At 41.9% G+C, this 13,986-nt stretch overlaps 1 protein-coding gene across 5 annotated transcripts in view; it reads left to right on the top strand.

Annotated features, from left to right (window-relative positions):
* Nucleotides 1–13,986, top strand: part of CLYBL (citramalyl-CoA lyase) — a 327,539-nt gene that overhangs the window by 302,966 nt on the left and 10,587 nt on the right. For 3 of the 5 annotated variants that reach the window (XM_045186655.2, XM_045186654.2, XM_053916398.1), the window contains one exon: nt 518–843. The exons of 1 other annotated variant lie outside the window; for it this stretch is intronic. In XM_045186655.2, the coding sequence (XP_045042590.2) occupies nt 518–724 (207 nt within the window). In that variant the 3' untranslated portion in view covers nt 725–843. Of the gene's footprint in view, nt 1–517; nt 844–13,986 lie in introns of those variants that run through there. One more of the 5 variants, XR_006653760.2, reaches the window with a different exon arrangement.

Raw genomic sequence — 13,986 nt, 5'->3', positions numbered from 1 at the left:
CTGTGACAACCTCATTTTAATGTATAGAGGATTATATCAATCCAATCATGTTTTATTGAAATGTTGAGGGAAACTGGTGGAGTCAGGCACTGTCCCAGAGCACAAGTTGGGAAGTTCCCAGGCATCTGGAGCCAGTCCCTTCAGATTTCCAAGTGTTCAACCTCTGGCTCTCTGCTGTCTTCTCCAAGACAGGCTGGGAAAAGTGTCCTCCAGAAAGCAAAGACTTTATGCCTCCGATTTGAATTTGAAAGTGACTCGTATATTTTGCTGGGCAATTGGAAAAAAACATGTAGTCCCCCCCCCCCCCCTTTACGAAAATAGATGTACGGTTATCATTAACACCTTTGCCGGAGCTCTGAAAACTTTCATTGGCTACGTTTAATTTCTAACGCTGTCTTAAGAGGTTGGGGCGGACGGAGAATACGGGCTTTTTTTTTTTTTTTAAGAAAATTCTGCTTTTACGGTTTTCATTTATCTTGGAAAGCTAAACGTCTTGCGTTTTTACTTTTACCTCTAGTACTTTGAAGACAATCGATGGTGCCAAACAAGATATAAGATTATCAGCAGCATCTCGTGCATATTCATGCTGGCGAGGGTCACGGATCCCATCTATAACGGCAGAGCTTGGGTCCCCGGCTGGGGAACACTGTCCTCCCAGGCAGCCCAAAGACCCTCTTCCTCCCCCGTCCCCAAGGTTTTCGTGTGCAGTTTAGGGGGAAAGTAATTAGCTGATCTCAACATTTAAATGTTAAAACCTTAGTCCTTCTTTCCACGCTTTATTTTAAATTGGGGTGGGACTGGGGGGTCTAAGAGACCGAACAAAATGGAAAATAAATTACTACTTACTCCAAAACCTACTTAGTACCTGATATCTTGCGCGGAGGGACCGGCAGCTTTTCTGTTGCTCTGAGACCGGTGATTTTTGTTGCTTTTGAAAAATGTGTTTACATACCAGCAATTAATTGGCTGCACGTTTCCTTCCGAATCAGTCTAAGAATTGCCCAGGACATGAAGAAAGGGGCTATGTAGGCAGGAACCAAAATCATCGTTAGCGCCTTTTGCGGTCGTTGTTTGCTACGGATCGAACCCCATATCAGCTCAGGGAGCTGAGCCTGCAATTTTTTTTTTTTAATTTTACAAAATCGTTTTGGATTTGTTTGTCGCTCGCGCTCTTACTTTTTATATTTTAGTTTCTCTACCCCTCCCCCATTGAAAGTTCTACTGTTGGCTGCTTCCAACAGAAAGGGCCCGGCGAGCGGAAGGACGTGCGCGCTCTGGACGGGGACGCTCGCAGTCGGTGTCCCTGGCCCGCGGTGTTTCTCGGGCCCGCGGTCCTCGGCGCTGGGACGCGGCGAGCTGCAGGCTCGGCAGGCACCGTCTGCGGTGGTCGCTGCGGGCGCAGCGGCCGTCTGGACGGCGGGCGGGGCGGGCCGGGTCGGCCGGGCCGGAGGACCCTGTGGCGGAGACTGCGGCCCCGCTCGCCCACCGAGGGCTGCTTGGACCCCGCTGTAATGGTGGCAGATCAAAGGCTGCCCGGTGTCCCCGCGGAGCCCGGGACAATCCGGTGCCTTTGTGCGCTGTTGCTAGGAGCCCAAGAAACTAAGAGAAAGTGTCAGGAGCATGTTAATCAGGCTCGTTACAGTGTAACAATAACGCCCCTCTTGGGTCTCCCAGGTCCCGAGCACACCGGGCACACCCTGCGCACAGGCCCAACACCTGCGCGGGGCCCTCGCGCCAGCCCTGGGGACCGTCTGGCCCCTGTACCCCAACAGCCCCCAAGTGGGTGCCTGGGCCAGTCACAAGGACGAGGGCCTAAGGTCCCTGCAAGCGGCAGGCTCATCTCCCAGGTCCTGGTCTCCTTGACTGGAGCCCCGCGCCTTTAACCTATCCAGCTCAAAGCCGGAACCATGGGACCCATGGCCCGAGGGACTTGCGTAGGATCTGGATCCCCTTGGTTTTCCGTCATTGAGTTGAATTGTCCACGTTATTCACACACGGTATTAGAATCAGGAGGAAAATGAACATTTCATTTAGGGTAGATTTTGGTTGAGAGTGTTTTCAGAAAAATTCTAAAATCAACTTTGCCAATTTTCCTTTCATGTGCATAGAGTATACCTTAAGTGATAATCCCATGTTTGTTTATTTTTAAATCACTTTGCTGATTTCTCTCAACTTGGAGAGAATCACTTCATTCGTTCATTTATTCATTCAACAAACATTTATTGAACCCAATTAGGTGCCAGGCAGCTAGTCTGGAAGTGCAGGACTGGTTTCACTTACACTTTTAAAATTAAGATGGACTTATGTGAAGTCAAAGAGGCGCAAATACGTAAAATACTGTCAGATGCCCAAACCACAGAAGTGCCATTGGCTGCAAGTAGTGGTAATAACAAGAAGTACAAATTAACAATTAAAAACGTTTGAAAAACTACATACTATATGCTTGGACAATCAGCCACTTTTTCACCTATTTCATCTCCTTGTCTGCTCTTCTGGTCGGTGGGAGCTCAGCCAGGCTGCAGTGCTGAAGCCCACTCAGGCCTGAGGTCTGAGGAGTGAAGTCAGACCTGTGTGTTTGTAAACAGCCTGTCAGCCTTGCTGAGGGAACACTCTGGGTTTTGGCCCCCTTTCCCCTTGGCCTTACAAAGGGAACTACAAAGCTGTGCTCAGGCTTAGGGCAGAATTTAGCCAACTCAAGATGCTCTTCTCCAGTATGAGCTCTTCCTGAGGAATCGCCCCATTCAGAAAGGGCAGTTGGGACCACACTTTCAAAGTATAACTGCTGAACCTGAAGTCAAAGACAAAGCTTTCTATTACGATATGGAGTAGAAAATCCACTCTGGAGTCGCCTTGCCTACCTGCTGGAGGAGGAGTTCTGTAACTATGTTAGATTTCTCCACTGGTCAAAATCAATTTTTCTCTGGAACTATGTGTGCAACATGTAAACATATAAAAAACTGGACGTGATCCCAGAGATTAGTCTGAACCCTGGAAGAAACTTTAGAGATAACCTTCATTACATAAATAAGAAAGTTGGTATACTGAAGACTCCAGCTTATGAAAAACAAGGGAGACTAAGTACTGACATTCACGTGATGTTGAAATGTCTAGCTAAAAGGGAGAAATTCAATGGAAAGGAACCAGATATTTTTGTCCACACAATGCCAAATAGCTGGTTTGGCTGGGTTTTCTTTTGCTTTTACATAATGAATCAGATTGCCTTAGTTATTCATACACAGTAAAAAAAAATCCAAGAGAAAAATGAACATCCCATTTCAGATAGCTTTGTGGTGGAGGGTTCCTTCAGAAAACTACACACTATGGGCATCTGGCTTAACTTTTTTTTTTTTTTTAATGGGCTCTTTTGAGTTGCGTGTAAGGAAGAACATAAAAACCATCTTGAATTTCTGGCTTAGATTCCCTGGGAAAACTGTATTAATGACCCAAACTCCCAAATGAGGAAGGGAGCACATCTGTTTCCTCCATCAGATTTCCAGAAACTGGAATTTCTGCAGCCATTTCCAGGGGAGCTCTGTGATGCTTCTTCCAGAGTGCTGTGAGGAAGCTCTGGCCGCTCTGGAAGCTCGGAGCCCCACCGACATTTCTACAACAGTGACACTTTGCCTCTCCCAAGGGGCCCCAGCTATAGCTGCAGTGCCTGATACTCCTTTACAAAGCCTTTGTCCAAGATGTAACCAACCCCTTCCTCTTCACTCTGGCAACCAACACCCAACCATTCTTCAAGTCACAACTTGAAGGTCACTTCTGGAGGTCTCCCTAACTCCCCAGGGAAACAGGTCCTCCCTTTAATTTTTTTAATTTATTGTTGAGAGAGAGAGAGAGGTTCCTTTGTTGTTCTACTTACTTATGCATTCATTAGTTGATTCACATTCATTGGTTAGTTCTTGTATGATATGTGTCCTGACCAGGGATTGAACTGCAACCTTGGCGTATGGGAACAACACTCTAACCAACTGAGCAACCCGTCCACAGCTGGTTCAGATTTCTGTTTGTAGCACTTTTTTATGTGTGTGTGAGTGTGTCCCTAAAATAGTGTGAATGCTCTGAATATTAGGCATTGCCATGTGCTGCTGGATCCCTCTTCTGCTCATCTCCCACCCTCAGCAAGAGTTCAATAAAAGTGTTCATTAAAATTAGGGACTGAGTCTTTCCTCTAGCAGACACTTTGGTTTTGATCCTGACTTTATAATTAATGGGTTTTCTTATATTCAGACAAGTCATTTATTCTGTCTGAGCATCAGTTTCTTCAACTCTAAGAATAATATTACCTAACAAAGAGTTGTTATGATAAGGCAATGGGCACAAAAATTTACCACCCCAATCACCCTTAGAGAGCCTCACATGCCAGCTGGGGCAGTGCCTCTGCCTCAGCTGTACATGGCTGCCTAGGCCAAAGTGTCACCCTTCCCAGGGCAGCCGCATCTGGTGAGCTTTAGGTTATGTATATTTTACCACAAGTTAAAAAAAGAATCTTAAAAAAAATTGCGGTCAAAGAAAGATAAATGAAAACTATAAATAAATATATGTAGTACTTTTTTTTAAAGCACCTAGCAAAAAATAAAATAAAAATAAGTAAGCCCTGGCCAAGTAGCTCAGTTGGTTAGAGTGTTGTTCCAATAAGCCAAGGTTGAGGGTTTGATCTCCAGTCAGGGCACATACAAGAAGCAATCAATGAATGCATAAATAAGTGGAACAGCAAATTGATGTTTCCCTCTCTTTCTTTTCCCCTTCCTCTACCTCTCTAAAATAAATAAAAAATTTAGCCCTGACTGGTGTCGCTCAGTGGATTGAGTGCTGGTCTGTGAACCAAAGGGTGGCCGGTTTGATTCCCAGTCTGGGCACATGCCTGTGTCGCAGGCCAGGCCCGCAGTGGGAGGCACATGAGAGGCAACCACACATTGATGTTTCTTTCCCTTTCTTTCCCCCTCCCTTCCCCTTTCTCTGAAAATAATTAAATAAAATCTTTAAAAATAAATAAAATAAAATAAATTTTAAAATAAGTAAATAAATAGCACCTAGCATCATGCTTGGTGCATAGCAGGCATTCAGTAAAGGTCAAATGATTTCCATCCAGGTGCTCGACCTGTGCTACGGTCCAGGATGGGAATCCCACTGCAGCAAAGCTGGCTGAGAAGTGGATTTCTATTAAGTGAACTCCATTTTCTCATTCTCTTTTATTGGTAGGTAAAGGACATGTTCTCCCAGGAAAACTTCCTGGTGGGGCCCGTCCCTGGACATACTGGTTATCAAGAGCCATGCGCATTCCAGAGGAACTTTGTGGCTCTTTTGTTGTTCAGAATCTCCTAGTCCTACCCCTGGACTACAGAAATTTCTCTCAGTGTGGAGCACTTCTGACTAGAAACTTGTCATTTTGTCCAACCCCCTGATTTTGCTGACAGACAATGAAGCCCAGGAGGATTATGCAGTACTGATTGCTGGCTGAAGGGGGCTCCATTCACATAGGGAAAAATAAAATGTGAACAGGCCTCCTGGAGTTGTGAGAATATTGGCCCTTCTAGTGGACTTGTTCAAGGTCACTCAGCTATCAAAACCAAGTCTACAGCTAAAATCTCAAAATTAAATCACTAAACCACACAGCTGCACACTCATGAATGCCTCAGATTTACTGTTTCATATTAAGTTCCCCACTAAGGAACCTCCAAATTAGTTTTTCGAAACAATGAGAAAAATAGCTGAAGCCTATTTTTCAACAACTGGCTCCCTCAGAGACAGCGCCTGACCTAGGCGAAGATATTTGAGCCCATCACAATTCAAACAACTATACATCAAACACAGCCAGGAAGTCCTGCCACCAGGCAAATACCACCCTGCAGTAGGCTTGCACAGCCCCCTGGCCACACAGGTGCTGATCCCTTCCCAGACTAAACAGTCGCTCAAACACATTGTAGGATTGTCCACTGGAGACTGGTCTATGGGTGGAGAATGTCTTGGGTGGTCTAAGGAAAGGAGTCCCAGTAGGGGGATGAAGGAACAGGACCTAGACCTCAAGGACAGAGGGTGACAACACCAAGCTGTGTTCACTCTCTCTGGGCCTCCAATCAGCTCTGGCCTCACTCCTGTGGCCTTCATCCTCCATGACCTTCATCATTCTATGTATCTTTGCTCATTCTATCTCCTCCCTACTGTGGTCTGCTTCCACTTCCCTTTTCCTGATTCTTACTATTTTACCTTCCTCCCTCTTCTCACAATTCCAAATGCAAAATTAACAAATGTAGGAAAGAAAACAAACTTCTTCTTAAATTCTGTAGATTTTTTTCTGTAAAATATATTTTTTTTCCTAATTCTGCATCCATGTTTTGGAAGTAAATCTAGTATCTTAAGTTGCTTGCTGGATGCTTCCATAGTTCCTCATTTACAGTGAAGTTGGCGCAGGAAGTTTATTAGCCCATTTTATTGCAGAGAGCCTGAGTGCAGAGAACGGCTCACATTATACTTTGGGAATCAAGGTAGAATGTCAGTAAGGCTGTTAATATTCAACAAATTAAATGTTACTGCCAAAGCTGCTCTTCCTAACATCCTCCATTTGATCATGTTGCCTTAGTGCAGAGCCAACATTCAGATTCTGTTGAAGCAAACAAAACGATGCGGGTCTGTCAAATCAGTATTGGTTCTTTATGTTTTAATAGAAAGTATTTGAATATGTGGCCAGATATTTTCAACTTATGGCAAATATTCCATTTTAGATTACTGAGGATGTGATCCCCTCTCCAAAAAAAAAATGATGTTTTACAATCTTGCTTTGTAAAAAAAACCTTTTTAAAAAACAATCAGTCTTTGCGTCACGTAAAGAATTTTACATAGTGAAATATATTTATGGGAATATTTAAGGTAAATATTTTCAACATAAGAAGCAAATGAATGGGTCACACAAATTTGCATGCATTGCCTCTGAAAATGAGAACATTTAAAACGGCTTATTCAAATAGCACCATTGGCCTTTCCCCTCCTTTCAGGAAGCATGTGTGTTAGATTAGCGCTCAGAGAAGAGAATGTGTTTTCATAGCCTCCAGTGCACGTTTGTAAAAACTTGCGATGATTTTAAGACTGCACCTTCATTTTTTGAATTTTCAAAACTTTTACTCTTTTATTTTTTTTTCAACAAAACAAAGACTGAAGAACCCCTTTAAGAAATTTTATACATTCCCACAGAGTCCCAGTTTGTTGACCTTCAGGCCACAGAGTAAAACCTTTCTTTTAAGTCAAGCATTCCCCATTGGGAAGCGCTCCAGCTTTTTCTTTTTATGAGGATTTTAAACTGCTGGACTTAATTTAATTACTGTATTTTGTACATAACTTCCAGAAGCCCCAGGGCACAAGCCTGACTTAAAAAAAAAAACTTTCAAATGAATATCTTTAGAAATGCACATTTCTGATAGTAATGTTACTTCTTTCACTTGTATTTCTAATCTGACTACCAAACGTGCATCTTTCTGTTTTCAGATTTATTCATGGAGAGGTTACAAACCTCAGCATCCCTTTGCCACAGATATTCTTACTGAGTAGACATGGGACATAGTCACTTGAGTCCTTAGTGTGGAACCTAGGTTTCATAACAATGAAAGTTTTAATTACATTTTTTAAAAGTTGAAGGTGACATAGTCTTCGAGAAAAGGGGCTCCTAGATAGACATTGCCTTGAAAACAGTAGCACGCTGGCCTTGGGGCTGAAGTCTGCCGCTATCTCCCTTATAGTTTCTATGATGTGTGCCTCCCTCACCATCAACCGCTGCTCCTGGACCCCAGCAGAGGCTGAACATACACACGTACACGCACAAGGAGTTGTCATCCCAAGCTAACAGCAAAAATTCATTATTTTCATTTCTTATCTATCTTCATCCATAAACATTTTCATTTGATTATTTTGATCTCCATCTGGAAATAAAAAACTTTCACCACATCTTGACTCTCAAAGGTGAAAAATACTTTTTTAGTAATTCACTTAAAACTCAGTTAGGAGCCCTGGCTCATGTGGCTCAGTGGATTGAGTGCCAGCCCACAAACAAAGGGATCACCGATTCAAGTCCCAGTCAGGGCACATGACTGGGTTGCAGGCCAGACCCCCAGTAAGGGGGCATGTGAGAGGCAACCACACATTGATGTTTCCCTCCTTCTCCCTCCTTTCCCCTCTCTCTAAAAATATACAAATAAAATCTTTAAAAAAAAAACAACTCAGGAATACTGAAACATAAAATTTCCAAATTCACAAGATCTGCCTAAAATATTTCATGGGCGTTGCGTCACTTATGAAGTAAGTTTCATTTTAGGATTTCTAAGGTCTCTGATTTTAGGAAGATGTTTTAGAGCAAAATCAGATTTAGGTGAATCTGATTTTCTTATTTACTTTGATTTAAATTTTAAAGTAATAGAAATCACCATTTGGGTGCCAAAGAATGACTTGAGAGATCATCTGGGCCAATGGTTCTGGACCTTGGCTGCATATTAGAATTACCTGTGTGTTAAGTAAACACCAATGTCTGGGCCTCACCGAGACTCATTAAATAAGGCTCTAGTCTGACCCATCATTTTGCAGTTAAAAAGTGAAACAACCAAACAAACCCCTGAAAGATTAAGTGTGGCTTTTAAGTGTAGCAGTCTGCCCTGGCTGATGTGGCTCATTGGATTGAGTGCCAGCCAGCCTGTGAACTGAAAGGTCACTGCTTCAATTCCCAGTCAGAGCACATGCCTGGGTTGGCCACCCAGGTCCCCAACTCGGGGCGCGTGCAAGAGGCAACTGATGGATGTTTCTCTCCCTCTCTTTCTCCAACCCTTCCCCTCTCTCTAAAAATAAATAATTTTTTTTAAAAAAAGGAAGAAAGAAGTCTAAGGTATGAAACTATAACAAGATTTGGGAACTCATGGTCATGCTAAATTTTAAACAGCAAACTTATTTAAAACAAATAAATTCCCATAATTACATTTGAGCCACATGAATTGTAAAATAGTTGATTGATTCCTCCCACATGACATGCTTTCTAATTTTATACACATTCACATCCCTGAATGATTACAGAAAATATTGGAATAGCCATAGCCTTGAAATTGTTTTGCATTTAATTTTTAAAATAAGGTACATTTGTATGGATGGCTGTCTTCCTATAAACTTCACTGAAAAGTTTGACTTCTTCAGCAGTATCATCATGTATCATGACTAATATTCTGTGAATTTATTTTTCTTATATATCTTTAAAATATGTAGGCAGAAAACAATATTTGCCCCAGTGTCATCTCAAGAACTCAAAACACCTGAACTGCAAAGCTTTACATTGTACGGTTTTTATAAAAATGGAGGCAAAGATCAAATATATGGTGATGGGAGAAGGTTTGACTTTGGGTGGTGGGCACACTATGCAATGTACAGATGATGTATCAGAATTGCACACTTGAAACCTACATAACCTTATAACCAATTTACCCCAATAAATTTAATTTTTAAATAATGGAGGAAAATGGATGTTAGTCAAATAACAACTCATCTGAGTGAATCCCAGGGTCTCAGGAAGACAGGAGTGACCTTAGCCATCATCTCTGATGGCTTCAAGAGTGCCAGAGAGGCCATCAGGATGAGCAAAGGCTCCTTCTAGTAAGAAACCTTGGCTGGTGGCTCAGTAGCCCCTGAGCCATCTTTGTAAATACTTATCCTCACCCCACCTCCACTAAGAATAGCAAAACAGCACCTCCCTCACCTTTTCTGCCCCCCCCCCAGTCTGCCTCCCTCTCCCCTCTCTCCATCAGTAATGACATGCTTGCAGGTCACCATGGGAAAGAGAAAACTCCAGTCCTTTTGACTTGAGGACCTGGTCCTCTCAGACCAGGACCTCCCCTGAGAGATCCAGGAAGGTTTGATCTCAATTATTTGCCTTGGGCAAAAGATCTCTGGTTAGCCACTCCTCTAGGATCCTAATAAGGCCTGGACCTGGGATCAAAGATGCGAACTTTTTTTTTTTTAACCTAGGGACTGAGATGCAATGATTAAAGCTGTAGAGTTACTATCAGTGGTAGGTTACCACATGACAGATCTATACAGAATACATTCACTCATTCACTCCTTCAGCAGATGTTTATTAAGCTTCTATTATGTGCTTGTGATAAATGACGTTACTGTGTTAGTGATGGGATAAGAGGGTAACTCTGGAGGTGCCCCAAGTTCCAGTAGTTCCATCGGAAGTGAAAGCAGGATGGGCAGTTGAGGGCTTTCTTATTCTGGCTCTCTCCCCTTTCCCCAACTCTGTTCTAATTATTCTTAATTGTCCTCACAACAAACATGCAAATTAACCAAGAATCTAGCTCCAGGTCTGAAATGAAACAAAGGAACAAAAAGAAAGGAATCTAAAAGTATCCTAGAGGTAGATTCTTATGCAGCCATAAAAAAGAATGTTTACAAAAAGTTTAACATTTTTGCCCTGGATGGGTAGCTTAGTTGGTTGGAGCGTTGTCCCCAATGCCTTGGTTATGGGTTCCATCCCTGAGGGCACATACAAGAGTCAATCAATGAGCCCTCGCCAGGTTTCTCAGTTGGTTGGAGAGTCATCCCTGTACACCAAAAGGTTGTGGGTTCGATCCCGAGTCATGGCACATATGAAGGCAGTTGATTGATATTTCTCTCTCACATAGATGTTTCTGTCCCCCACCCCTTCCTCTCTCTAGAATCAATAAACATATCTTTGGGTGAGGAAAATAAATAATAAATAAATAAATAAAATTTAAAAGAATCAACCAATGAATGCATGAATAAGTGAAACAACAAATCAATTTTATCTCTCTCCCTTTCTCTCTCTAAAATCAAAAAATAAAAAATTTAATGACAATGCCCTGGCTAGTGTGGCTCAGTGGATTCAGTGCCGACCTATGAACCAAAAGGTCGCTGGTTCAATTCCCAGTCAGGGCACATGCCTGGGTTGTCGGCCATGTCCCCAGTAGTGGGTGCACGAGAGGCAACCACACATTGATGTTTCTCTCCCTCTCTTTCTCCCTCCTTTCCCCTCTCCCTAAAAATAAATAAATACAATCTTAATAAAAATTTATTGGCAAGGAGAACTGCTGAAAACAGTAATATAAGTTTTTTATTAATCATTAAATTATTAAATTTATTAATCATTTCTGAATTCCAAACCTCCAAGAGCCAGTGGCAGTGTGGCCAGGTGCAATCCTCTTAAAAAATATTTGGCAATGTGTATCAACAGACTTATTGTCACTTTCTTATACCTTTTAAATCTAGACCTAGGAATTTATCCTAAGGAAATTCTGTGACCCTAGATATAGAGAAAACCTCATACAAAATACTACTTAACTGGCAATTGCATCATTTATTTTTAAAGACTTTATTTATTTACTTTTAGAGAGAGGGGAAGGGAGGGAGGAAGAGAGAGAGAGAGAGAAGCAGCAATGTGTGAGAAATACATTGATCTACATCACTCAGTTGCTTCTCGCACGCCCCCAACCAGGGACCTGGCCCTGCAATCAAGGCATGTACCCTGACTAGGAGTTGAACCAGCGACCTTTCAGTTGGCAGACCAGTGCCCAATCCACTGAGCCACATGAGCCTGGGAAGCAATTGCATCATTTAAATTAGAGAGGTAGGTTTAGTAAACCATGGGAAATTTACTTGATGGAATATTGAGGCATCCATTAAAGCTTATTTTTCTAAAGAAAATGTGCAAATGCATTTAATATAAAGTTAAGTTTAAAAACAGATAGCAAGCTGCATATGTAGAGTCTGCAGCTAGACTGCCTTATTTGTTGAGTAACCTTGGGTAAGGTACTAGCCTCCCTATATCTCAGTTTTGTTATCTGTGAAATAGGGTAATAATATTACCTACCTCATAGGATTGTTATGAAAATTAATGAGTTTAATACATATAAAGAACAGTACCTGTCACATAGTAGGCCCTCAACAAGTGTTAGCTGCTGCTATTATTACAATGTGATTACAACCATGTTAAAAAGGAATAACATCAGAAGAAAATATGTCCAAAAGATACCAATTACTGCATTTGGATGACAAGACTATGGACGATTTTTAGGTGGGGGGGTTTCCTTTTACACTTTTGTACTTCCAAATTTTTCATTAAATGTATGTCATCCTTGACAGGTGTGGCTCATCTGGTTGGGCCTCATCCTGGAAAGTGAATGATCGCCAGTTTGATTCCCAGTCAGGGCACATGCCTGGGCTGTGGTTTCAGTCCCTGGTCAGGGCATGTACAAGAGGCAACTGATACATGTTTCTCTCCCTCTCTCCTTCCTTCCCTTCCTATCTCTGTAAAAATAAATAAATGTCAAATAGTTGTAAGTCAGGGTGGAGCTAATTACAAATAAAAATCTGTTGAAACCCTGCTTCTGATCACTATCGGATTAATTACACCAAAAAGACCCTGAAGAGAGGGGCCCGAACAGGTACTTTTTATATGAACTCAAACATCCTGCTACCTGGAAAGGCACAGGCTGCCAAAGGCCTCATTCTGACATGGGCACTGTGGGCACTCTTCCACACTGTGGGGACAGGCCCAGCTGTGTGGGGTAGTGGAATGTGCCCAGGATTCACAAGACAGTGACCTGAGTTCCAGTCCCACTCTGCCACCCACACCCATTGGGTTCTTGAAAAAAGCCTTTTCCTTCTCTTTAAGGAGGGATTTCTGATGCAGTTAGCAGCCTCCGAGAATCAGAAAACAGTTGAGGGAATTTTTGAGATACTGCCTCTGTGGTAGAAAAAGAGATCATGCAAAATACTCCACTCCAGGTGTCAGATCTCAAAATTCCTTCTTCCAGGGCAGAGGGACCCTTCTGCTCTGTTTACACACCTGGAGGTGGTGTGAAGGGTGATTTTGAGGAGGGTGGCTCCCTGGCCTTTTGTGGACTCATTCCTGCTTCCAAGCACCATGCTACAGGCAAACCTTCAAAGAAATACCAGAAACCAAGTGTACTATCTGTCACCACTTAATAATGCTTGAAACTTTTCATATAACAAAAGGGGATGGAGCAGCCCTATGTTGTGTTGTGAGAGCCTAATAACCCCTCCATCAGTTCTGTACCAAAAGGGCTTTCTCTTAACTTTAAATATTTGATTTCACTAATATGGGCAACCAATGTCCTTGGTAAGTAAAATAGGAATTGCAACTTTATTTCATCACTCAGTATGGCAAGAAGGGAATTAATAATCTGGTATTCAATATTTTTTGTAAAATAGATATGAATGAAATTTAAGGAATGTCAACATCGTTTTTCTATATCTATTTTTGTGAGATTGGAATTCAACCACAGGGATAGGAAGTTTATCTACTTTGTTCATTTCTGGCATCTAGCATGATACTTGTCCTTAATAAATTTTGTTAAATGAGTCAGTTAATGAATTAATGAACAAATGAGAGATGTTCTCCTCTACGTTTATGTTAGATGCTGAGGATACAGAAATATGTAATTCACTCCCACTCCTAGAAGTTCACTCTAGTAGAAGAGCCAGACACACAAATAGAAAAATGACTCAAATACAAATGCAAATGATTCCTAAAATCATACCACTAATAGTGAGTATTCATGTTTCGGCTCTTCTCATGTGTCATAGTACAACATAATTCCTACCTTTAAAGTTCACAGTCTGGCCTGGAAAACAAACATGAGGCACAGAATGCACATGGAAAGCAAAACAGAACTCTATAAACAATAGAGAGGCAGCTCACACCGATTTAATTATGTGGACATTGCATCAGATTGCTTGAGTTCACAAAGCTGGGTGACCTTGGGAAAGTTGCTTAGCCTCTCTGAGTTTCATTGTCCCACTTATAAAAATGCATATAATACTAGGACCTATCTCATTAGGTTTTTATGAAGAGTAAATGAGTTAATATCTTCTAATACACTCAGGATAGTGCCAAACCCGTACTAAGTACCAAATATAAATAAACATGAAATAAAGAAATCTTTCCTCTGTTCTCTGAATTTTAAACTATCATTA

This window comes from Desmodus rotundus, chromosome 13, assembly GCF_022682495.2.
Source record: "Desmodus rotundus isolate HL8 chromosome 13, HLdesRot8A.1, whole genome shotgun sequence".
In the NCBI taxonomy this organism is placed as follows: domain Eukaryota; kingdom Metazoa; phylum Chordata; class Mammalia; order Chiroptera; family Phyllostomidae; genus Desmodus; species Desmodus rotundus.
The sequence above is the reverse complement of the archived record's forward strand: the minus strand, read 5'-3'. Positions and strand labels throughout refer to the sequence as shown.